General features: G+C 40.9%; 1 protein-coding gene across 1 annotated transcript in view; it reads right to left on the bottom strand.

Moving 5' to 3' along the window:
• The window catches only part of PHF20 (PHD finger protein 20), a gene marked incomplete in the record, with an annotated part of 1076425 nt that overhangs the window by 365154 nt on the left and 683414 nt on the right, over positions 1-27857 (bottom strand). The window contains 1 exon segment of the mRNA XM_053696620.1: positions 4878-5039. Coding sequence (XP_053552595.1) covers positions 4878-5039 — 162 coding nt within the window.

Genomic DNA, 27857 nt, shown 5'->3' with positions numbered 1-27857 from the left:
CAGATTTGAGTAAAACCCTTGTCCGTGTTCCGACCGCGGAACCGGATGGATCACTCCCATGAGTAAAAGATCTTGTACACAGCGTAGAAACGCCTCTTTCTTTATCTGGTTTGTTGACAACCTTGAAAGATGAAATCTCCCTTGTGGAGGAGAAGCTTTGAAGTCCAGAAGATATCCCTGAGATATGATCTCCAACGCCCAGGGATCCTGGACATCTCTTGCCCAAGCCTGGGCGAAGAGAGAGAGTCTGCCCCCCACTAGATCCGTTTCCGGATCGGGGGCCTTCACTTCATGCTGTCTTAGGGGCAGCAGCAGGTTTTCTGGCCTGCTTGCCCTTGTTCCAGGTCTGGTTAGGTTTCCAGCCTTGTCTGTAGCGAGCAACAGCTCCTTCCTGTTTTGGGGCAGAGGAAGTTGATGCTGCTCCCGCCTTGAAGTTACGAAAGGCACGAAAATTAGACTGTCTAGCCCTTGGTTTGGCTCTGTCTTGAGGCAGGGCATGGCCTTTACCTCCCGTAATATCAGCGATAATTTCTTTCAAACCGGGCCCGAATAATGTCTGCCCCTTGAAAGGTATGTTAAGCAATTTAGATTTAGAAGTCACATCAGCTGACCAGGATTTTAGCCACAGCGCTCTGCGCGCCTGAATGGCGAATCCGGAATTCTTAGCCGTAAGTTTAGTTAAATGTACTACGGCATCAGAAATAAATGAATTAGCTAGCTTAAGGGTTTTAAGCTTGTGTGTAATCTCATCTAATGGAGCTGTGTCAAGGGTCTCTTCCAGAGACTCAAACCAAAATGCCGCCGCAGCCGTGACAGGTGCAATGCATGCAAGGGGTTGCAATATAAAACCTTGTTGAACAAACATTTTCTTAAGGTAACCCTCTAACTTTTTATCCATTGGATCTGAAAAGGCACAGCTATCCTCCACCGGGATAGTGGTACGCTTAGCTAAAGTAGAAACTGCTCCCTCCACCTTAGGGACCGTTTGCCATAAGTCCCGTGTGGTGGCGTCTATTGGAAACATTTTTCTGAATATAGGAGGGGGTGAGAAAGGCACACCGGGTCTATCCCACTCCTTAGTAACAATTTCAGTAAGTCTCTTAGGTATAGGAAAAACGTCAGTACTCGTCGGTACCGCAAAATATTTATCCAACCTACACATTTTCTCTGGGATTGCAACTGTGTTACAATCATTCAGAGCCGCTAACACCTCCCCTAGTAATACACGGAGGTTTTCCAGCTTAAACTTAAAATTTGAAATGTCTGAATCCAGTTTATTTGGATCAGATCCGTCACCCACAGAATGAAGCTCTCCGTCTTCATGTTCTGCAAATTGTGACGCAGTATCAGACATGGCCCTAGCATTATCAGCGCACTCTGTTCTCACCCCAGAGTGGTCTCGTTTACCCCTAAGTTCTGGTAATTTAGACAAAACTTCAGTCATAACATTAGCCATGTCTTGTAAAGTGATTTGTAATGGCCGCCCTGATGTACTTGGCGTTACAATATCACGCACCTCCTGAGCGGGAGATGCAGGTACTGACACGTGAGGCAAGTTAGTCGGCATAACTTCCCCCTCGTTGTCTGGTGAATGTTGCTTAACATGTACAGATTGGCTTTTATTTAAAGTAGCATCAATGCAATTAGTACATAAATTTCTATTGGGCTCCACCTTGGCCTTTGAACATATTGCACAAAGAGATTCCTCTGTGTCAGACATGTTTAAACAAACTAGCAATCAGACTAGCAAGCTTGGAAAATACTTTTCAACTGAATTTACAAGCAATCTAAAAAACGTTACTGTGCCTTTAAGAAGCACACAAAAAAACTGTCACTTTGATATAACAATGAACCGGTTTAGTTATAGCAATCAATTTTTCATATGAAATGCATTAATTTAGCAAAGGATAGCACCCATCAGCAAATGGATTATTAACCCCTTAATACCAAAAAAACGATTGACAAATAAATACGTTTTTCTATCACAGTCAAAGCACAGTCTCACAGGTCTGCTGTGAGTGACCTCCCTCAAACTAGTTTTGGAGACCCCTGAGCTCTGTAGAGACGTCCTGGATCATGCAGGGAGAATAAGGAAGACTGTGACTGAATTTTTAATGCGTAGTAAAAGCGCCAAAAATAGGCCCCTCCCACTCTTAACACAGCAGTGGGGAAGCTCAGTAACTGATTTTATACAAAATAAACGACAGCCAAGTGGAAAATAATGCCCATAAATTTTCACCAAGTACCTCAGAGAACAAAACGATTAAACTGTCAGTAAACGTTTTAAATATATGAAATAAGAATAAAAGCCTGTTGCTAGTCGCTATCACTTCAGAGAGGCTAGAATTATATGTATACAGTATTTTCTTAGTGAAGTGCCATTCCCCAGAAATACTTTGGTGCCAACATACATACATAATAGCCTGATACCAGTTACTACTACTGCATTTAAGGCTGTACTTACATTATATCGGTATTAGCAGTATTTTCTCAGTCAACTCCATTCCTTAGAAAATAATATACTGCAACATACCTCTTTGCAGGTGAACCCTGCCCGCTGTCCCCTGTTCTAAAGTTACCTCGCTCCTCAGAATGGCCGAGAACAGCAAATGGATCTTAGTTACGTCCGCTAAGATCATATACAAACTCAGGTAGATTCTTCTTCTAATACTGCCTGAGAAAAAACAACACACTCCGGTGCTGTTTAAAACAAACTTTTGATTGAAGTAATAAAAAACTAAATTTAATAACCACACTCCTCTCACACATCCTATCTATTAGTTAGGTGCAAGAGAATGACTGGGTGTGACGTAGAGGGGAGGAGCTATATAGCAGCTCTGCTTGGGTGATCCTCTTGCACTTCCTGTTAGGGAGGAGTTAATATCCCATAAGTAATGGATGACCCGTGGACTGACTACACTTAACAGGAGAAACCACACTTTGAAAGAATTAAGCGTTCAATCTCCAAGCAGTCAGACGTAGAGAAACTCGATTTGGATGCTTGAACGGACCCTGTATTAGAAGGTCCTGCCTCATTGGCAGTGTCCATGGTGGGACAGATGACATGTCCACTAGGTCTGCATAACAAGTCCTGCGTGGCCATGCAGGCGCTATCAAAATCAACAACGCCTTCTCCTGCTTGATTCTGGCGATCAGACGAGGGAGAAGAGGAAACGGTGGGAAAACATAAGCCAGATTGAAGGACCAAGGCGCTACTAGAGCATCTATCAATGCCGCCTTGGGGTCCCGGGACCTGGATCCGTAGAGAGGAAGCTTGGTGTTCTGACGGGACGCCATCAGGTCCAACTCTGGAATGTCCCATAGCTGAGTCAGCTGGGCAAATACCTCCGGGTGGAGTTCCCACTCCCCCGGGTGAAAAGTCTGACTTTGCCAACCTGATTATTTTGGTTACTTCCCTCATCGCTAGAGAAATCTTTGTTCCCCCCCTGATGATTGATGTAAGCTACAGTCGTAATGTTGTCCGACTGAAATCTTATGAATTTGGCCGCAGCTAGTTGAGGCCATGCCTGAAGCGCGTTGAATATCGCCCTCAAATTGAGCTACAGATGGCCGAGGAATGGAATGAAGAACTCGGCAAGTAGTTAAAAGTTTCAACTTTCTGACCCTAGCACCTTTGTGAAAATTCTGGGAGCAGTGGCTAAACAGAATGGAAGAGCCACGAACTGGTAATGCTTGTCTAGAAAAGCGAACCGGAGGAACGGATGATGATCTTTGTGGATTAGGATATGCAGGTATGCATCCTTTAGATCCACGGTGGTCATATATTGACCTTCCTGGATCATAGGTAAGATTGTCCGAATGGTCTCCATCTTGAATGATGAGACTCTGAGGAATTTGTTTAGAAATTTGAGATCCAGGATTGGTCTGAAAGTTCCTTCTTTTTTGGGAACCACAAACAGGTTTGAGTAAAACCTCAACCCTTGTTCCGCAATTGGAACTGGGTGGATCACTCCCATTGTATGTAGGTCTTCTACACAGCATAAGAACGCCTCTTTCTTTTTCGTGTCTGTAGACAGACGAGAAATATGGAACCTTCCCCTCGGAGGGGAGTCCTTGAATTCTAGAAGATATCCCTGGGTAACAATCTCTAAAGCCCAGGGATCGAGAACATCTCTTGCCCAGGCCTGAGCGAAGAGAGAAAGTCTGCCCCCTACTAGATCCGATCAAAGCGGCATCTGTGATAAATGAATTAGCCAGCTTTAGAGCCTTAATTCTATCCATAATTTCGTCATATGAGGTCTCCCTCTGGAGCGACTCCTCCAGCGCCTCAAACCAGAAAGCCGCTGCAGTAGTTACAGGAACAATGCAGGCAATAGGTTGGAGAAGAAAACCTTGTTGAACAAAGATTTTCTTAAGTAAACCTAACTTTTTATCCATAGGATCTTTCTAACACCACATTCACTTTACCCTCCCTAAGAGAGAGAACCTAGTGCGTTAACGCGGCAAAGAGAATGACTGGGGGGTGGAGCTATATGGACAGCTCTGCTGTGTGCTCTCTTTGCCACTTCCTGTAGGGAAGGAGAATATCCCACAAGTAAGGATGAATCCGTGGACTGGATACACCTTGCAAGAGAAATAAAACGCATTTAATATATAATTATAAAATCCTTTGGGGGAAAAAGTTAGCGATTTCGTAATTTAAAATATGACTAATGCATTAGTGTATACGGATAGGTAAAACTTTACCTTCACTTTAATCCATGAGCGTTTTCTTTTATAATGTCATTGTGGAGTGAACATTCAAATAATAATCTGATTGAATAAGCAATTCACATTAAGTATGGAAAAAACTGCTGTTTTTACAATGTAATTATAATCAGTATCAGTATCTATGAAAAGAACAAAAAGGTACAAACCACTTATTTTGGATGAATCTCTACGACGACTGTGGTCAGAGCTCTTTAATGGGATTATTTTTACTGAACAGTTAGTCTTCAAGTCACTTGGGTTGGAAGGCAGCAGTTTTTTAGGAGACAGTTCCTTTGATATATCAATATTTTCCTCACTGCCAGAGAGCTCTGTTGACAAAATAAAATGTAGTCATATTAATAATAATACATTAGTATGTGTTATCTTTGTGAGATTTAGACAGATCTAGTGAAAATGTGTGTGTGTGTGTGTGTATATATATATATATATATATATATATATATATATATATATATATATATATATATATATATATATATATATATATAATTCTTGTTTTCAGTAGAAATTATAGAAAATTTATATCAATACCGAAAGACAAATTTAGAATTTTTTTAAACAAAACTTGAATTTGTTACACACTGATAAATATATTACAAGCTTAAAGAGACAGCACATGTACCTAACTTCGTATACGAATATGTTGTCCACCCACAAGATGAGAGGTTGAAACTTGCAGATACCAATAGATTTAGAACATTCCTCCTATTCCAACCTACATTCACTAGGTCTCACATGATGCTAAGCCAGGGGTGGGCAACTATCAGCCTTCCAGATATTATGGACATACATATCCCATAATGCTTTGCCAGCATTATGGCTGAAAGAGCATTATGGGAGACGTAGTCCATAACATCTGGAGGGCCGATAATTGCCCACCCCTGTGCTAAGCTAGCTGTGGTGCTCTTTGCCTCCTCCTGCTGGCATGGAGTGATATTCCCAACAGTAATTGAGGACGCCGTGGACTCACCATATCTTAGGAAAGAGTTAGTAGTTTTTGATCATTTCATTTAAAAAAGAAAAATATTCTGTATCTGGATTGGTTTTCTACCAGTTTAAAAGTATTTGATAATCCTTAAAAATAATACTTTTGCGTATTAAAATTTCTACTGTGTGGATATATATAATATTTATGCTTACCTGATAAATTATTTTCTTACATGGCAGTGAGTCCACAAAATCCATTAATAACCTATGGAAAATACTTCACCTGGCCACCAGGAGGAGGCAAAGACACCCCAAATAGAGCATTAAATATCCCTCCCACTTCCCCTACCCTCTAAGTAGTTCAAGCAGAGGATAAGGAAAAGTAGAAAGAGATAAAAAGGGGAACAGAGGTGCCATAAGACTACCGCTACTACACTATTTAAGGGCGGGTTCCGGGACTCTCACTGCCAAATTTTTTTTTATTTATCAGGTAAGCATAAATTATTTACTGGATAATAAGATACTAGTGATTATCTCTGTGATTGGAATGTGAAGGTATGCGTCCCATTAGTTGAGGCATTTCCGATCTAAGATGGGACAAAAGGTTCCCTCCTGTTTGAAAACAATGAAAATGTTTGAATAAAACTATTTCCCCCTCTCCGCTAAGGGTACGGAGACAACAACCCCACATTGATACCAGATAGTAAACAAAGCGTAAAAAGGCTGTTCTTTTCTGGTTTCCCCCGAGAGCCTGGAAAGGAGGAACCAACAACTTGGAGGGCGAGATCGGAAACCTATTTTGTAACCCTGAGATATGATATCTAGAACCCAAGGGGGTCCTGAACAGATTGAGCCCAAACATCCTGAAATACAGATAATCTGTCCCCACTTGACCTGAGCCCAGGTCTGGGCCAACCCTTCATGCTGACTTAATATCTGGGTAATTTTCTTGGGCTGGCTGTTCTTATTCTACACTGGGTTGGGTTCCAGGTATTTCTGGGCGTTTCAGATTTGTTTGTTGAGGCACTTCTCTGTGTCTTGGCCTGACGAAATAAGCGAAAATGTCACATAGGACGTCCGTTGGTCCTAAATTTCTTGTCCTGAGGTAGAAAAGCACCCTTGCCTCCAGTGACAGCAGAAACGATGGACTCACACACACACACAGTTGTGCTCATAAGTTTATATACGAAGAAAGGGGGATAAGAGACAAGAGCGCTACTAATACCCAAAAGAGAGAAAGAAAGAAAGAAAACTATAGCCCTAGATGTATTTAAAACATAATTTATGTAAGAACTTACCTGATAAATTCATTTCTTTCATATTAGCAAGAGTCCATGAGCTAGTGACGTATGGGATATACATTCCTACCAGGAGGGGCAAAGTTTCCCAAACCTCAAAATGCCTATAAATACACTCCTCTCCACACCCACAAGTCAGTTTAACGAATAGCCAAGAAGTGGGGTGATAAAAAAGTGCGAAAGCATATAAAATAAGGAATTGGAATAATTGTGCTTTATACAAAATCATAACCACCACAAAAAAAGGGCGGGCCTCATGGACTCTTGCTAATATGAAAGAAATGAATTTATCAGGTAAGTTCTTACATAAATTATGTTTTCTTTCATGTAATTAGCAAGAGTCCATGAGCTAGTGACGTATGGGATAATGACTACCCAAGATGTGGATCTTTCCACACAAGAGTCACTAGAGAGGGAGGGATAAAATAAACACAGCCAATTCCTGCTGAAAATAATCCACACCCAAAATAAAGTTTAACGAAAAACATAAGCAGAAGATTCAAACTGAAACCGCTGCCTGAAGTACTTTTCTACCAAAAACTGCTTCAGAAGAAGAAAATACATCAAAATGGTAGAATTTAGTAAAAGTATGCAAAGAGGACCAAGTTGCTGCTTTGCAGATCTGGTCAACCGAAGCTTCATTCCTAAACGCCCAGGAAGTAGAAACTGACCTAGTAGAATGAGCTGTAATTCTCTGAGGCGGAGTTTTACCCGACTCAACATAGGCAAGATGAATTAAAGATTTCAACCAAGATGCCAAAGAAATGGCAGAAGCTTTCTGGCCTTTTCTAGAACCGGAAAAGATAACAAATAGACTAGAAGTCTTACGAAAAGATTTCGTAGCTTCAACATAATATTTCAAAGCTCTAACAACATCCAAAGAATGCAACGATTTCTCCTTAGAATTCTTAGGATTAGGACATAATGAAGGAACCACAATTTCTCTACTAATGTTGTTGGAATTCACAACTTTAGGTAAAAATTCAAAAGAAGTTCGCAACACCGCCTTATCCTGATGAAAAATCAGAAAAGGAGACTCACAAGAAAGAGCAGATAATTCAGAAACTCTTCTGGCAGAAGAGATGGCCAAAAGGAACAAAACTTTCCAAGAAAGTAATTTAATGTCCAATGAATGCATAGGTTCAAACGGAGGAGCTTGAAGAGCTCCCAGAACCAAATTCAAACTCCAAGGAGGAGAAATTGACTTAATGACAGGTTTTATACGAACCAAAGCTTGTACAAAACAATGAATATCAGGAAGAATAGCAATCTTTCTGTGAAAAAGAACAGAAAGAGCAGAGATTTGTCCTTTCAAAGAACTTGCGGACAAACCCTTATCTAAACCATCCTGAAGAAACTGTAAAATTCTCGGTATTCTAAAAGAATGCCAGGAAAAATGATGAGAAAGACACCAAGAAATATAAGTCTTCCAGACTCTATAATATATCTCTCTAGATACAGATTTACGAGCCTGTAACATAGTATTAATCACAGAGTCAGAGAAACCTCTTTGACCAAGAATCAAGCGTTCAATCTCCATACCTTTAAATTTAAGGATTTCAGATCCTGATGGAAAAAAGGACCTTGCGACAGAAGGTCTGGTCTGAACGGAAGAGTCCACGGTTGGCAAGAGGCCATCCGGACAAGATCCGCATACCAAAACCTGTGAGGCCATGCCGGAGCTACCAGCAGAACAAACGAGCATTCCTTCAGAATCTTGGAGATTACTCTTGGAAGAAGAACTAGAGGCGGAAAGATATAGGCAGGATGATACTTCCAAGGAAGTGATAATGCATCCACTGCCTCCGCCTGAGGATCCCGGGATCTGGACAGATACCTGGGAAGTTTCTTGTTTAGATGGGACGCCATCAGATCTATTTCTGGAAGTTCCCACATTTGAACAATCTGAAGAAATACCTCTGGGTGAAGAGACCATTCGCCCGGATGCAACGTTTGGCGACTGAGATAATCCGCTTCCCAATTGTCTACACCTGGGATATGAACCGCAGAGATTAGACAGGAGCTGGATTCCGCCCAAACCAAAATTCGAGATACTTCTTTCATAGCCAGAGGACTGTGAGTCCCTCCTTGATGATTGATGTATGCCACAGTTGTGACATTGTCTGTCTGAAAACAAATGAACGATTCTCTCTTCAGAAGAGGCCAAAACTGAAGAGCTCTGAAAATTGCACGGAGTTCCAAAATATTGATCGGTAATCTCACCTCCTGAGATTCCCAAACTCCTTGTGCCGTCAGAGATCCCCACACAGCTCCCCAACCTGTGAGACTTGCATCTGTTGAAATTACAGTCCAAGTCGGAAGCACAAAAGAAGCCCCCTGAATTAAACGATGGTGATCTGTCCACCATGTTAGAGAGTGTCGAACAATCGGTTTTAAAGATATTAATTGAGATATCTTCGTGTAATCCTTGCACCATTGCTTCAGCATACAGAGCTGAAGAGGTCGCATGTGAAAACGAGCAAAGGGGATCGCGTCCGATGCAGCAGTCATAAGACCTAGAATTTCCATGCATAAGGCTACCGAAGGGAATAGACGTCTCTTGTCTGTTAAAGACAGAGTCATGGACACTGAATCCATCTGGAAACCCAGAAAAGTTACCCTTGTCTGAGGAATCAAAGAACTTTTTGGTAAATTGATCCTCCAACCATGATCTTGAAGAAACAACACAAGTCGATTCGTATGAGATTCTGCTAAATGTAAAGACTGAGCAAGTACCAAGATATCGTCCAAATAAGGAAATACCACAATACCCTGTTCTCTGATTACAGACAGCAGGGCACCGAGAACCTTTGTAAAAATTCTTGGAGCTGTAGCTAGGCCAAACGGCAGAGCCACAAATTGGTAATGCTTGTCCAGAAACGAGAATCTCAGGAACTGATAATGATCTGGATGAATCGGAATATGCAGATATGCATCCTGTAAATCTATTGTGGACATATAATTCCCTTGCTGAACAAAAGGTAAGATAGTCCTTACAGTTACCATCTTGAACGTTGGTATCCTTACATAACGATTCAATATTTTTAGATCCAGAACTGGTCTGAAAGAATTCTCCTTCTTTGGTACAATGAAGAGATTTGAATAAAACCCCATCCCCTGTTCCGGAACTGGAACTGGCATAATTACTCCAGTCAACTCTAGATCTGAAACACATTTCAGAAATGCTTGAGCTTTTACTGGATTTACTGGGACACGGGAAAGAAAAAATCTCTTTGCAGGAGGTCTCAACTTGAAACCAATTCTGTACCCTTCTGAAACAATGCTCTGAATCCAAAGATTGTGAACAGAATTGATCCAAATTTCCTTGAAAAAACGTAACCTGCCCCCTACCAGCTGAGCTGGAATGAGGGCCGCACCTTCATGTGGACTTAGAAGCAGGTTTTGCCTTTCTAGCTGGCTTGGATTTATTCCAGACTGGAGATGGTCTCCAAACTGAAACTGCTCCTGAGGATGAAGGATCAGGCTTTTGTTCTTTGTTGAAACGAAAGGAACGAAAACGATTATTAGCCCTGTTTTTACCTTTAGATTTTTTATCCTGTGGTAAAAAAGTTCCTTTCCCACCAGTAACAGTTGAAATAATGGAATCCAACTGAGAACCAAATAATTTGTTACCCTGGAAAGAAATGGAAAGTAAAGTTGATTTAGAAGCCATATCAGCATTCCAAGTTTTAAGCCATAAAGCTCTTCTAGCTAAAATAGCTAGAGACATAAACCTGACATCAACTCTGATAATATCAAAAATGGCATCACAGATAAAATTATTAGCATGCTGAAGAAGAATAATAATATCATGAGAATCACGATGTGTTACTTGTTGCGCTAAAGTTTCCAACCAAAAAGTTGAAGCTGCAGCAACATCAGCCAAAGATATAGCAGGTCTAAGAAGATTACCTGAACACAGATAAGCTTTTCTTAGAAAGGATTCAATTTTCCTATCTAGAGGATCCTTAAACGAAGTACCATCTGACGTAGGAATAGTAGTACGTTTAGCAAAGGTAGAAATAGCCCCATCAACTTTAGGGATCTTGTCCCAAAATTCTAATCTGTCATACGGCACAGGATATAATTGCTTAAAACGTTTAGAAGGAGTAAATGAATTACCCAAATTATCCCATTCTTTGGAAATTACTGCAGAAATAGCATTAGGAACAGGAAAAACTTCTGGAATAACCACAGGAGCTTTAAATACCTTATCTAAACGTTTAGAATTAGTATCAAGAGGACCAGAATCCTCTATTTCTAAAGCAATTAGTACTTCTTTAAGTAAAGAACGAATAAATTCCATTTTAAATAAATATGAAGATTTATCAGCATCAACCTCTGAGACAGAATCCTCTGAACCAGAGGAATCATCAGAATCAGAATGATGATGTTCATTTAAAAATTCATCTGTAGGGAGAGAAGTTTTAAAAGATTTTTTACGTTTACTAGAAGGAGAAATAACAGACATAGCCTTCTTTATGGATTCAGAAACAAAATCTCTTATATTATCAGGAACATTCTGCACCTTAGATGTTGAAGGAACTGCAACAGGCAATGGTACTTTACTAAAGGAAATATTATCTGCTTTAACAAGTTTGTCATGACAATCAATAAAAACAACAGCTGGAGGAATAGCTACCAAAAGTTTACAGCAGATACACTTAGCTTTGGTAGATTCAGCACTAGACAGCGATTTTCCTGTAGTATCTTCTGACTCAGATGCAACGTGAGACATCTTGCAATATGTAAGAGAAAAAACAACATATATATAAAGCAAAATTGATCAAATTCCTTAAATGACAGTTTCAGGAATGGGAAAAAATGCCAAAGAACAAGCTTCTAGCAACCAGAAGCAATAAAAAATGAGACTTAAATAATGTGGAGACAAAAGCGACGCCCATATTTTTTCGCGCCAAATAAGACGCCCACATTATTTGGCGCCTAAATGCTTTTTGGCGCCAAAAATGACGCCACATCCGGAACGCCGACATTTTTGGCGCAAAATAACGTCAAAAAATGACGCAACTTCCGGCGACACGTATGACGCCGGAAACGGAAATAGAATTTTTGCGCCAAAAAAGTCCGCGCCAAGAATGACGCAATAAAATGAAGCATTTTCAGCCCCCGCGAGCCTAACAGCCCACAGGGAAAAAGTCAAATTTTAAGGTAAGAAAAATGTTAAATTAAAATGCATTATCCCAAATATGAAACTGACTGTCTGAAAATAAGGAAAGTTGAACATTCTGAGTCAAGGCAAATAAATGTTTGAATACATATATTTAGAACTTTATAAACAAAGTGCCCAACCATAGCTTGGAGTGTCACAGAAAATAAGACTTACTTACCCCAGGACACTCCTCTACATATAGCAGATAGCCAAACCAGTACTGAAACGAGAATCAGCAGAGGTAATGGTATATATAAGAGTATATCGTCGATCTGAAAAGGGAGGTAAGAGATGAATCTCTACGACCGATAACAGAGAACCTATGAAATAGACCCCGTAGAAGGAGATCACTGCATTCAAATAGGCAATACTCTCCTCACATCCCTCTGACATTCACTGCACGCTGAGAGGAAAACCGGGCTCCAACTTGCTGCGGAGCGCATATCAACGTAGAATCTAGCACAAACTTACTTCACCACCTCCATCGGAGGCAAAGTTTGTAAAACTGACTTGTGGGTGTGGAGAGGAGTGTATTTATAGGCATTTTGAGGTTTGGGAAACTTTGCCCCTCCTGGTAGGAATGTATATCCCATACGTCACTAGCTCATGGACTCTTGCTAATTACATGAAAGAAAAATGGTTTTATTCTATGTGCAATATTAGACAATAGTCAGAAAGAACCATATAAAATAAGAATGCTCTGATATGAAACACTAAAATACAAAAATGTAAAGCATATAAAATATAAAATGATATCTTTGTTCAGATGAGCTCTATTGTTATATTCAGAATGATCAATTCTAATTAGTCTGGATTTTGTATCCTTTCTATCCAGACAATGTTGCAACATGAGTCATTAGTTGATACAGGCCTGTGTCAGATTTAAGAAGGATTGGTTCCTAGTTTATAATATGTATATATTTGGTTGTTTGCATGTTTGCTGTCTCAGACAGGATGGCGGGACAAGAGTGGGCTGACTCCTTTATGATAATGTCTTGCTTGTTCAATAAATTGTGATTTATAACTCATGTGTGTGCCGTTGTTTGTTCCCTTTCTTTTGTTAGAGGATTATTATATTCACTAATATTTCTTCCTTTATTACAATATATGTAAGAATTTACCTGATAAATTCATTTATTTCATATTGGTCCATGAGCTAGTGACGTATGGGATATACATTCCTAACAGGAGGGGCAAAGTTTCCCAAACCTCAAAATGCCTATAAATACACCCCCACCACACCCACAATTCAGTTTAACGAATAGCCAAGCAGTGGGGTGATAAAGAAAGGAGTAAAAAGCATCAACAAAGGAAATTTGGAAATAATTGTGCTTTATTCAAAAAATCATAACCACCAAGAGTCACTAGAGAGGGAGGGATAAAAATAAAGACAGCCAATTCCGCTGAAAAAAGAATCCACAACCCAAATCAAGTTTTAATCTTTATAATGAAAAAAAAACCCTGAAATTGTAAGCAGAAGAATCAAACTGAAACAGCTGCCTGAAGAACTTTTCTACCAAAAACTGCTTCTGAAGAAGAGAAAACATCAAAATGGTAGAATTTAGTAAAAGTATGCAAAGAAGACCAAGTTGCTGCTTTGCAAATCTGATCAACAGAAGCTTCATTCTTAAAAGCCCAGGAAGTAGAAACTGACCTAGTAGAATGAGCCGTAATCCTCTGAGGTGGGGATTTACCCGACTCCAAATAAGCATGATGAATCAAAAGCTTTAACCAAGATGCCAAAGAAATGGCAGAAGCCTTCTGACCTTTCCTAGAACCAGAAAAGATAACAAATAGACTAGAAGTCTTTCTGAAATCTTTAGTAGCTTCCACATAATATTTCAAAGCTCTTACCACGTCCAAAGAATGTAAAGATCTTTAAAAAGAATTCTTAGGATTAGGACACAAAGAAGGGACAACAATTTCCCTACTAATGTTGTTGGAATTCACAACTTTAGGTAAAAATTTAAATGAAGTCCGCAAAACCGCCTTATCCTGATAAAAAATCAGAAAAGGAGACTCACAAGAAAGAGCAGATAATTCAGAAACTCTTCAAGCAGAAGAGATGGCCAAAAGAAAGAATACTTTCCAAGAAATTTAATTTAATGTCCAGAGAATGCATAGGCTCAAACGGAGGAGCCTGTAAAGCCCTCAAAACCAAATTAAGACTCCAAGGAGGAGAAATAGGCTTAATGCCAGGCTTGATACGAACCAAAGATTGTACAAAACAATGAATATCAGGAAGATTAGCAATTTTTCTGTGAAACAGAACAGAAAGAGCAGAGATTTGCCCTTTCAAGGAACTTGCAGACAAACCCTTATCCAAACCATCCTGAAGAAACTGTAAAATTCTAGTAATTCTAAAAGAATGCAGAGAGAATTTATGAGAAGAACACCATGAAAACAGAATTTATGTTTACCTGATAAATTTCTTTCTCCTACGGTGTGTCCGGTCCACAGCTTCATCCTTACTTGTGTGATATTCTCTTCCCCTACAGGAAATGGCAAAGAGAGCACACAGCAAAGCTGTCCATATAGGCCCCCCTCTGGCTCCGCCCCCCAGTCATTCGACCGACGGTTAGGAGAAAAAGGAGAAACCATAGGGTGCCGTGGTGACTGTAGTGTACAGAAATAAAAATTTTCAAACCTGACTAAAAGCCAGGGCGGGACGTGGACCAAACACACCGTAGGAGAAAGAAATTTATCAGGTAAACATAAATTCTGTTTTCTCCTACATTGGTGTGTCCGGTCCACGGCTTCATCCTTACTTGTGGGAACCAATACCAAAGCTTTAGGACACGGATGAAGGGAGGGAACAAGTCAAGTAACCTAAACGGAAGGCACCACAGCTTGCAAAACCTTTCTCCCAAAAACAGCCTCCGAAGAAGCATAAGTATCGAATTTGTAAAATTTGGCAAAAGTATGCAGAGAAGACCAAGTCGCTGCCTTACAGATCTGATCAACAGAAGCCTCGTTCTTGAAGGCCCATGTGGAAGCCACAGCTCTAGTAGAGTGAGCTGTAATTTGTTCAGGAGGCTGCCGTCCGGCAGTCTCATAGGCCAATCGGATGATGCTTTTCAGCCAAAAGGAAAGAGGTAGCAGTAGCTTTCTGCCCTCTCCTCTTACCAGAATAAACGACAAACAAGGATGATGTCTGTCTGAAATCCTTTGTTGCTTCTAAATAGAATTTTAAAGCACGGACCACATCTAGATTGTGTAACAAACGTTCCTTCTTCGAAACTGGATTCGGACACAGAGAAGGAACAACTATTTCCTGGTTAATATTCCTGTTGGAAACCACTTTTGGAAGAAAACCAGGCTTGGTACGTAAAACTACCTTATCAGTATGGAATACCAGATAGGGTGAAGTACACTGCAAAGCAGACAATTCAGAAACTCTTCTGGCAGAAGAAATAGCAACCAAAAACAGAACTTTCCAAGATAGTAACTTGACATCTATGGAATGTAAGGTTCAAACGGAACCCCTTGTAGAACTGAAAGAACTAAGTTTAAACTCCATGGAGGAGTCATAGGTCTGTAGAGGCTTGATTCTGACTAACGCCTGTACAAACGCCTGCACATCTGGCACGGCTGCCAGACGTTTGTGCAACAAAACAGACAGAGCAGATATCTGTCCCTTTAGAGAACTAGCTGACAAACCTTTATCCAAACCCTCTTGGAGAAAGGAAAGTATCCTAGGAATTTTAATTTTACTCAAGGAGAATCCCTTGGATTCGCACCAACAGATATATTTTTGCCATATCTTATGGTAAATTTTCCTAGTCACAGGTTTTCTGGCTTGAACCAGAGTATCTATAACTGAATCTGAAAACCCACGCTTAGATAGAATCAAGCGTTCAATTTCCAAGCAGTCAGTTGCAGAGAGACTAGATTTGGATGTTCGAATGGACCTTGTACTAGAAGATCCTGTCTCAAAGGTAGCTTCCATGGTGGAGCCGATGACATATTCACCAGGTCTGCATACCAAGTCCTGCGTGGCCATGCAGGATCTATTAGAATCACTGAGGCCTTCTCCTGTTTGATCCTGGCTACAAGCCTGGGAAGGAGAGGGAACGGTGGAAACACATAAGCTAGGTTGAACGACCAAGGCGCCACCAATGCGTTCACTAGCGTCGCCTTGGGATCCCTTGATCTGGACCCGTAGCGAGGAACCTTGGAGTTCTGACGAGACGCCATCAGATCCATATCTGGAATGCCCCATAGTTGAGTTAACTGGGCAAAGACCTCCGGGTGGAGTTCCCACTCCCCCGGATGGAAAGTCTGATGACTCAAATAATCCGCCTCCCAGTTGTCTACTCCTGGGATGTGTATTGCAGATAGATGGCAGGAGTGATCCTCCGCCCATTTGATAATCTTGGATACCTCTCTCATCGCCAAGGAACTCTTTGTTCCCCCCTGATGATTGATGTACGCTACAGTCGTCATGTTGTCCGACTGAAATCTTATGAATCTGGCCTTCGCTAGTTGAGGCCAAGCCAGGAGCGCATTGAATATCGCTCTCAGTTCCAAAATGTTTATCGGGAGAAGAGACTCTTCCCGAGACCATAGACCCTGAGCTTTCATGGAGTCCCAGACCGTGCCCCAGCCTAAGAGACTGGCGTCGGTCGTGACAATGACCCACTCTGGTCTGCGGAAACTCATTCCCTGAGACAGGTGATCCAGAGTCAACCACCAGCGGAGTGAGTCTCTGGTTACCTGGTCTACTTGAATCTGGGGAGACAAGTCTGCATAATCCCCATTCCACTGTTTGAGCATGCACAGTTGTAATGGTCTTAGATGAATTCGAGCAAAAGGAACCACGTCCATTGCTGCAACCATTAATCCTATTACCTCCATGCACTGAGCTATGGAAGGCTGAGGAATAGATTGAAGAACTTGACAAGCGTTTAGAAGCTTTAATTTTCTGACCTCTGTCAGAAAAATCCTCATTTCTACAGAATCTATTATTGTTCCCAGAAAAGGAACCCTTGTGAACGGGGACAGGGAACTCTTTTCTACGTTTACCTTCCACCCGTGAGACCTGAGAAAGGCTAAAACCATGTCTGTATGAGCCCTTGCTTTGGAAAGGGACGACGCTTGGATTAGAATGTCGTCTAGGTAAGGTGCTACAGCAATGCCCCTCGGCCTTAGAACCGCTAGAAGGGACCCTAGCACCTTTGTGAAAATTCTGGGAGCAGTGGCTAAACCGAATGGAAGAGCCACGAACTGGTAATGTTTGTCCAGAAAGGCGAACCTCAGGAACTGATGATGATCTTTGTGGATAGGAATATGCAGGTACACATCCTTTAAGTCCACGGTAGTCATATATTGACCCTCCTGGATTGTTGGTAAAATCGTCCGAATGGTTTCCATTTTGAATGAAGGAACTCTGAGGAATTTGTTTAGAATTTTTAAATCCAGAATTGGCCTGAAAGTTCCCTCTTTTTTGGGAACTACAAACAGGTTTGAGTAAAAACCCAGACCTTGTTCCGCTGTTGGAACTGGGTGTATCACTCCCATCTTTAATAGGTCTCCTACGCAATGTAAGAATGTCTGTCTCTTTATCTGGTCTGAAGATAAGCGAGACATGTGGAACCTTCCCCTTGGCGGAAGTTCCTTGAACTCTAGAAGATACCCCTGAGAGACTATTTCTAGTGCCCAGGGGTCCGGAACATCTCTTGCCCAAGCCTGAGCAAAGAGAGAAAGTCTGCCCCCTACTAGATCCGGTCCCGGATCGGGGGCTACCCCTTCATGCTGTCTTGGTAGCAGCAGCAGGCTTCTTCGCCTGTTTACCCTTGCAATGGTTTCCATGCTGGTTTAGGCTGGGAAGCGTTACCCTCTTGTCTAGAGGCTGCAGAGTTAGGAGTCGGTCCGTTCCTGAAATTGCGAAAGGAACGAAAATTAGATTTGTTCTTAGCCTTGAAAGGCCTATCCTGTGGGAGGGCATGGCCCTTTCCCCCAGTGATGTCTGAAATAATCTCCTTCAATTCCGGCCCGAAAAGGGTCTTACCTTTGAAAGGAATATTAAGCAATTTTGTTTTGGACGACACATCCGCCGACCAAGATTTTAGCCAAAGCGCTCTGCGCGCCACTATTGCAAAACCTGAATTTTTCGCCGCTAATTTAGCCAATTGAAAAGCGGCATCCAAAATAAAGGAATTAGCCAACTTTAGTGCGTGAATTCTGTTCATGACTTTATCATATGGAGTCTCCTTTTGGAGCGAATTTTCTAGTTCCTCGAACCAAAAAGACGCCGCCGTGGTGACAGGAATAATGCACGAAATTGGTTGAAGGAGGAAACCCTGCTGAACAAATATCTTTTTAAGCAATCCTTCCAATTTTTTATCCATAGGATCTTTGAAAGTGCAACTGTCCTCAATAGGAATAGTTGTGCACTTGGCTAACGTTGAAACTGCCCCCTCAACCTTAGGGACCGTTTGCCATGCGTCCCTTCTGGGGTCGACCATGGGGAACATTTTCTTAAATATAGGAGGTGGAACAAAAGGTATACCTGGCTTCTCCCACTACTTAGTCACTATGTCTGCCACCCTCTTGGGTATCCGAAAGGCATCAGCGTGCACAGGGATCTCTAAGAATTTGTCCATTTTGCACAATTTCTCTGGAATCACCAAAGAGTCACAATCATCAAGAGTAGTTAGCACCTCCTTAAGCAGGGCGCGGAGATGCTCTAACTTAAATTAAATTATATATTAAATTATATATAGTTCTGCCTGCTGAGAAACCTTTCCTGAATCAGAAATTTCTCCCTCAGACAGACCCTCCCTCACTGCCAATTCAGATTGATGTGAGGGTATAACAGATAAATTATCGTCAGCGCGAACTTGCTCATCCTCTGTATTTAAAACTGAGCAATCACGCTTTCTGGGAAATGCTGGCAGTTTGGATAAAAGATTTGCTATAGAATTATCCATTACTGCAGTTAATTGCTGCATAGTAACAAGCATTGGCGCGCTACATGTACTAGGTATCGCCTGCGCGGGCAAAACTGGTGTTGACACAGAAGGAGAGGATGAGCTATTCCCACTACCTTCATTTGAAGAATTGTCTTGGGCAACCTTATTAAATGTGACAGTACTGTCCTTACTTTGTTTGGACGCCATGGCACAATTTGCACATACATTTAAAGGGGGAACCACCTTGGCCTCCATACACACAGAACATATGCTATCTGAAGGTACAGACATGTTAGACAGATTTTGGCAGGCTATTAATGCAATAAAAACGTTTTTAATCAAAACCGTTACTGTCTCTTTAAATAATAAAAAGAGCACACTTTATTTCTGAATGTTTGAAAAACTATGAAGGAAATATCCGATCTTTACAAAATTTACACCCCAGTGTCTTAATGCTTTGAAAGTATTGCACACCAAATTTCAAGTCTCTAAACCCTTCAATGAGCAAACCGGAGCTAATTGTTCAATTTACCGGTTTAAACACACTACAGTCCCTGCCACAGACTTTGCTGCGGCTTTTACCTTCCTTAGGGGTTATTCACCACAGAAATAAGCCTTCCTGAGTCCGTTTTTCAGTCACAGGACCCTCTCACATGAAGCTGCATGCACTGCCTCTAGAAGTAACTGCGCAACTGAGGCGCGAAAATGAGGCCTCCTCCCTCTGCATACCAGAGTGAAGGGGCCTTCCTGACTAGATTAGGCGTCTAAACAAGTGCCAGGCGTAATAAAACGTTCCCAAAAGACTCCAAATGTCATATAAATATGATATAAACAAATCGATTTAGCCCACAATAGTGTCAACCAGCATAGAGCCCATTTTATAAGCCTTAATTCTGTTATGAGTCTAAGAAAATGGCTTACCGATCCCATAAGGGAAAATGACAGTCTTCTAGCATTACTATGTCTTGTTAGAAAAGAGACTGGTCATACCTGGAGCAGAAAAGTCTGCAAACTGTTCCCCCCAACTTTAGTTCTCTGGTTTCAACAGTCCTGCGTGGGAACAGCAATGGATTTTAGTTACTGGTGCTAAAATCATACTCCTCTTTTAACAGAACTCTTCATCACTTTCTGTTGTAGAGTAAATAGTACAAACCGGCACTATTTTAAAATAAACTCTTGATAGAAGAAAAAAAAACTACAACTAACACCACATACTCTTTACCATCCCCGTGGAGATTCTACTTGTTCAGAGCGGCAAAGAGAATGACTGGGGGGCGGAGCCAGAGGGGGGGCTATATGGACAGCTTTGCTGTGTGCTCTCTCTGCCATTTCCTGTAGGGGAAGAGAATATCCCACAAGTAAGGATGAAGCCGTGGACCGGACACACCAATGTAGGAGAAATGTAAGTCTTCCAAACTCGGTAATAAATCTTTCTAGACACAGATTTGCGAGCCTGCAACATAGTATTAATCACGGAGTCAGAGAAACCTCTATGACTAAGCACTAGGCGTTCAATCTCCATACCTTCAAATTTAATGAGTTGAGACCCTGATGGAAAAATGGACATTGAGATAGAAGGTCTTAACGGAAGTGGCCAAGGTTGGCAACTGGACACCTGAACAAGAACCGCATACCAAAACCTGTGTGGCCATGCTGGAGCCACCAGCAGTACAAATGAACGTTCCATTATGATTGTGGAAATACTCTTGTAAGAAGAACTAGAGGCGGAAAGATATAAGTAGGTTGATAATTCCAAGGAAGTGACAACGCATCCACTGCTTCCGCCTGAGGATACCTGGACAGATACCTGGGAAGTTTCCTGTTTAGAGAAGCCATCAGATCTATTTCTGGAAGCCCCCACATCTGAACAATCTGAAGAAACACATCTGGGTGAAGAGACCATTCTCCCGGATGTAAAGTCTGGCGACTGAGATAATCTGCTTCCCAATTGTCTATACCTGGGATATGGACCGCAGAGATTAGACAGGAGCTGGATTCCGCCCATGCAAGTATCTGAGATACTTCTTTCATAGCTTGAGGACTGTGAGTCCCACCTTGATGATTGACATATGCCACGGTTGTGACATTGTCTGTCTGAAAACAAATAAACGGTTCTCTCTTCAGAAGAAGCTAAAACTGAAGAGCTCTGAGAATCGCACGAAGTTCTAAAATATTGATTGGTAATCTCGCCTCTTGAGATTTCCAAACCCCCTGCGCTGTCAGAGATCCCAAGACAGCTCCCCAACCTGAAAGACTCGCATCTGTTGAGATCACAGTCCAGGTTGGACGAACAAAAGAGGCCCCCTGAACTAAACGATGGTGATCTAACCACCAAGTCAGAGATCGTCGAATATTGAGATTTAAGGATATTAATTGTGATATCTTGTATAATCCCTGCACCATTGGCTCAGCATACAAAGCTGAAGAGGTCTCATGTGAAAACGAGCAAAGGGGATCGCGTCCGATGCTGCAGTCATGAGACCTAAAACCTCCATGCACATAGCTACTGAAGGGAATGACTGAGACCGAAGGTTCGGACAAGCTGAAACCAATTTCAGGCGTCTCTTGTCTGTTAGCGACAAAGTCATGGATACTGAATCTATTTGGAATCCTAAAAAGGTTACCCTTGTGTGAGGAATCAAGGAACTTTTTGGTAAATTGATCCGCCAACCATGTCTTTGAAGAAACAACACTAGTTGATTTGTGTGAGATTCTGCAGAATGTAAAGACTGAGCAAGTACCAAGATATCGTCCAAATAAGGAAACACCACAATACCCCGCTCTCTGATTACAGAGAGTAGGGTACCGAGAACCTTTGAAAAGATCCTTGGAGCTGTTGCTAGGCCAAAAGGAAGAGCAACAAATTGGTAATGCTTGTCTAAAAAAGAGAATCTCAGGAACTGATAGTGATCTGGATGAATCGGAATATGAAGATATGCATCCTGTAAGTCTATTGTGGACATATAATGCCCTTGCTGAACAAAAGGCAGAATAGTCCTTATAGTCACCATTTTGAATGTTGCACTTAGCTTTGGTAGAACCGACTTCAGGCAGCAGCATTCCAGAAGTAGATTCTGAGACAAGGTCAGATTGAGACATCTTGCAATATGTAATAGAAAAAACAACATATAAAGCAAAAACATAATTTATGTAAGAACTTACCTGATAAATTCATTTCTTTCATATTAGCAAGAGTCCATGAGCTAGTGACGTATGGGATATACATTCCTACCAGGAGGGGCAAAGTTTCCCAAACCTTAAAATGCCTATAAATACACCCCTCACCACACCCACAATTCAGTTTAACGAATAGCCAAGAAGTGGGGTGATAAGAAAAAAGTGCGAAAGCATATAAAATAAGGAATTGGAATAATTGTGCTTTATACAAAAAAATCATAACCACCACAAAAAAGGGCGGGCCTCATGGACTCTTGCTAATATGAAAGAAATGAATTTATCAGGTAAGTTCTTACATAAATTATGTTTTCTTTCATGTAATTAGCAAGAGTCCATGAGCTAGTGACGTATGGGATAATGACTACCCAAGATGTGGATCTTTCCACACAAGAGTCACTAGAGAGGGAGGGATAAAATAAAGACAGCCAATTCCTGCTGAAAATAATCCACACCCAAAATAAAGTTTAATGAAAAACATAAGCAGAAGATTCAAACTGAAACCACTGCCAAAAGTACTTTTCTACCAAAAACTGCTTCAGAAGAAGAAAACACATCAAAATGGTAGAATTTAGAAAAAGTATGCAAAGAGGACCAAGTTGCTGCTTTGCAAATCTGATCAATCGAAGCTTCATTCCTAAACGCCCAGGAAGTATAAACTGACCTAGTAGAATGAACTGTAATCCTTAGAGGCGGAGTTTTACCCGACTCGACATAAGCATGATGAAATAAAGATTTCAACCAAGATGCCAAAGAAATGGCAGAAGCTTTCTGGCCTTTTCTAGAACCGGAAAAGATGACAAATAATACAAAGCTCTAACAGCATCCAAAGAATGCAATGATTTCTCCTAGAATTCATAGGATTAGGACATAATGAAGGAACCACAATTTCTCTACTAAGGTTGTTAGAATTCACAACCTTAGGTAAAAAATTCAAAAGAAGTTCGCAGCACCGCTTCATCCTGATGAAAAATCAGAAAAGGAGACTCACAAGAAAGAGCAGATAATTCAGAGACTCTTCTGGCAGAAGAGATGGCCAAAAGAAACAAAACTTTCCAAGAAAGTAATATAACGACCAAAGAATGCATGGGTTCAAAAGGAGGAGCTTGAAAAGCCCCCAGAACCAAATTCAAACTCCAAGGAGGAGAAATTGACTTAATGACAGGTTTTATTTGAACCAAAGCTTGTACAAAACAATGAAATATCAGGAAGATTAGCAATCCTTCTGTGAAAAAAGAACAGAAAGAGCAGAGATTTGTCCTTTCAAGGAACTTGCGGACAAACCTTTATCTAAACCATCCTGAAGAAACTGAAAAATTCTCGGTATTCAAAAAGAAAGCCAAGAAAAAATGATGAGAAAGACACTAAGAAATATAAGTCTTCCAGACTCTATAATATATCTCACTAGATACAGATTTACGAGCCTGTCACATAGTATTAAACACAGAGTCAGAGAAACCTTCTTTGACCAAGAATCAAGCGTTCAAACTCTATACCTTAAAATTTAAGGATTTGAGATCCTGATGGAAAAAAAAAAAAAAAGGACCTTGCGACAGAAAGTCTGGTCTTAACGGAAGAGTCCACAGCTGGCAAGAGGCCATCCGGACAAGATCCGCATACCAAAACCTGTGAGGCCATGCTGGAGCTACCAGCAGGACAAACGAGCATTCCTTAGAATCTTGGAGAATACTCTTGGAAGAAGAACTAGAGGCGGAAAGATATAGGCAGGATGATACTTCCAAGGAAGTGATAATGCATCCACTGCCCCCGCCCGAGGATCCCAGGATCTGGACAGATACCAGGGAAGTTTCTTGTTTAGATGAGAAGCCATCAGATCTATTTCTGGGAGTTCCCACATTTGAACAATCTGAAGAAATACCTCTGGGTGAAGAGACCATTCGCCCGGATGCAACGTTTGGCGACTGAGATAATCCGCTTCCCAATTGTCTATACCTGGGATATGAACCGCAGAGATTAGACAGGAGCTGGATTCCGCCCAAACCAAAATTCGAGATACTTCTTTCATAGCCAGAGGACTGTGAGTCCCTCCTTGATGATTGATGTATGCCACAGCTGTGACATTGTCTATCTGAAAACAAATGAACAACTCTCTCTTCAGAAGAGGCCAAGACTGAAGAGCTCTGAAAATTGCACGGAGTTCCAAAATATTGATCGGTAATCTCACCTCCTGAGATTCCCAAACCCCTTGTGCCGTCAGAGACCCCCACACAGCTCCCCAACCTGTAAGACTTGCATCTGTTGAGATTATAGTCCAGGTCGGAAGAACAAAGAAGCCCCCTGAACTAAACGATGGTGAACTGTCCACCATGTCAGAGAGTGTCGTATAATCGGTTTAAAGATATTAATTGAGATATCTTTGTGTAATCCCTGCACCACTGGTTCAGCATACAGAGCTGAAGAGGTCGCATGTGAAAACGAGCAAAGGAGATCGCATCCGATGCGGCAGTCCTAAGACCTAAAATTTCCCATGCATAAGGCTACCAAAGGGAATGATTGTGACTGAAGGTTTTGACAAGCTGATATCAATGTTAAACTTCTCTTATCTGACAAGGACAGAGTCATAGACACTGAATCTATCTGGAAACCTAAAAAGGTTACCCTTGTCTGAGGAAACAATGAACTGATTGGTAAATTCATCCTCCAACCATGATCTTGAAGAAACAACACAAGTCGATTCGTATGAGATTCTGCGAAAATGTGAAGACTGAGCAAGTACCAAGATATCGTCCAAAAAAGGAAATACCAAAACCCTGTTCTCTGATTACAGACAGAAGGGCACCGAGAACCTTTGAAAAAAATTCTTGGAGCTGACGCTAGGCCAAACGGTAGAGCCACAAAACTTGTAATGCTTGTCTAAAAAGAGAATCTCAGAAACTAAAAGTGATCTGGATGAATCTGAATATGCAGATATGCATCCTGTAAATCTATTGTAGACATATAATGCCCTTGCTAAACAAAAGGCAAGATAGTCCTACAGTTACCATCTTGAATGTTGGTATCCTTACATAACGATTCAATATAGATAGATCCGGAACTGGTCTGAAGGAATTGACCTTCTTTGGTACAATGAAGAGATAGAATAAAACCCCAGCCCCTGTTCCAGAACTGGAACTGGCATAATTACTCCAGCCAACTCTAGATCTGAAACACATTTCAGAAATTCTGAGCCTTTGCTGTGTTTACTGGGACACGGGAAAGAAAAAAATCTCTTTGCAGGAGGCCTTAACTTGAAGCCAATTCTGTACCTTAAAAGAAAACGTAAACTGCCCCATACCAGCTGAGCTGGAATGAGGGCCGCACCTTCATGGGTATTTAGGAGCTGGCTACAGGTTTCTATAAGGCTTGGATATATTCCAAACTGGAAATGGTTTCCAAACTGATACCGCTCCTGAGGATGAAGGATCAGGCTTTTGTTCCTTGTTGTGAGGAAAGGAACGAAAATGATTATTAGACCTAAATTTACCTTAGATTTTTTTATCCTTTGGTAAAAAAGTTCCCTTCCCTCCAGTAACAGTTGAGATAATAGAATCCAACTGAAAATCGAATAATTTATTACCCTGGAAAGAAAGGGAAAGCAAAGTTGACTTAGAAGACATATCAGTATTCCAAGTTTTAAGCCATAAAGCTTTTCTAGCTAAAATAGCTAGAGACATATACCTGACATCAACTCTAATGATATCAAAAGATGGTATCACAAATAAAATTATTAGCATGTTATAGAATAATAATAATGCTATAAAATTATGATCTGTTACTTGTTGCGCTAAAGCTTCTAACCAAAAAGTTGAAGCTGCAGCAACATCCGCTAAAAATATAGCAGGTCTAAGAAGATTACCTGAACATAAGTAAGCTTTTCTTAGAAAGGATTCAATCTTCCTATCTAAAGGATCCTTAAATGAAGTACTATCTGCCTTAGGAATAGTAGTACGTTTAGCAGGAGTAGAGACAGTCCCATTAACCTTAGAGATTTTGTCCCAAATCTCTAATCTGTCAGATGGCACAGGATATAATTGCTTAAACGTTTAGAAGGAGTAAATGAATTACCCAAATTATTCCATTCCCTGGAAATTACTTCAGAAATAGCATCAGGGAGAGAAAACACTTCTGGAATAACTACAGGAGATTTAAAAACCTTATTTAAACGTTTAGATTTAGTATCAAGAGGACCAGAATCCTCTATTTCTAATGCAATTAATACTTCTTTAAGTAAAGAACGAATAAATTCCATCTTGAACAAATACAAAGATTTATCAGCATCAACCTCTGAGACAGAAACCTCTGAACCAGAAGAACCATTATCAGTATCAGAATGATGTTCATTTAAAAATTCATCTGAAAAAAGAGAAGTTTTAAAAGACTTATGTATACTAGAAGGAGAAATAACAGACATAGCCTTCTTAATGGATTTAAAAAATAAAATCTCTTATGTTATCAGGAACACTCTGAAAATTAGATGTTGACGGAACAGCAACAGGTAATGTAACAGTACTAAAGGAAATTTTATCTGCATTAATAAGTTTGACATGACATGCAATACAAACAACAGCTGGAGAAACAGATACCAAAAGTTTATAGCAGATACACTTAGCTTGGTAGCTCCAGCACTGGGCAGCGATTTTCCTGAAGTATCTTCTGACTCAGTTGCAACGTGGAACATCTTGCAATATGTAAAAGAAAAAACAACATATAAAGCAAAATTGATCAAATTCCTTATATGACAGTTTCAGGAATGGGAAAAAAATGCCAGTGAACAAGCTTCTAGCAACCAGAAGCAATAAATAATGAGACTTAAATAATGTGGAGACAAAAATGACGCCCATATTTTTTAGCGCCAAAAAAGACACCCACATTATTTGGCGCCTAAATGCTTTTGGCGCCAAAAATGACGCCACATCCGGAACGCCGACATTTTTGACGCAAAAAAAACGTCAAAAAATGACGCAACTTCCGGCGACACGTATGACGCCGGAAACAGAAAAAAAAATTTTGCGCCAAAAAAGTCTGCGCCAAGAATGACGCAATAAAATGAAGCATTTTCTGCCCCCGCGAGCCTAACAGCCCACAGGGAAAAAGTCAAATTTTTTAAGGTAAGAAAAAATGATTGAAACAAATGCATTTATCCCAAGTATGAAACTGACTGTCTGAAAATAAGGAATGTTGAACATCCTGAGTCAAGGCAAATAAATGTTTGAATACATATATTTAGAACTTTATAAATAAAGTGCCCAACCATAGCTTAGAGTGTCACAGAAAACATAATTTATGCTTACCTGATAAATTCCTTTCTTCTGTAGTGTGATCAGTCCACGGGTCATCATTACTTCTGGGATATTAACTCCTCCCCAACAGGAAGTGCAAGAGGATCACCCAGCAGAGCTGCTATATAGCTCCTTCCCTCTACGTCACACCCAGTCATTCGACCAAGAACCAACGAGAAAGGAGAAGCTAAAGGGTGCAGTGGTGACTGGAGTATAATTTAAAAATTTAGACCTGCCATAAAAAACAGGGCGGGCCGTGGACTGATCACACTACAGGAGAAAGGAATTTATCAGGTAAGCATAAATTATGTTTTCTCCTGTTAAGTGTGATCAGTCCACGGGTCATCATTACTTCTGGGATACC

Source organism: Bombina bombina, chromosome 1 (genome assembly GCF_027579735.1).
Source record: "Bombina bombina isolate aBomBom1 chromosome 1, aBomBom1.pri, whole genome shotgun sequence".
NCBI classification, from domain to species: domain Eukaryota; kingdom Metazoa; phylum Chordata; class Amphibia; order Anura; family Bombinatoridae; genus Bombina; species Bombina bombina.
This window is presented reverse-complemented; position numbering and strand designations above follow the sequence as displayed.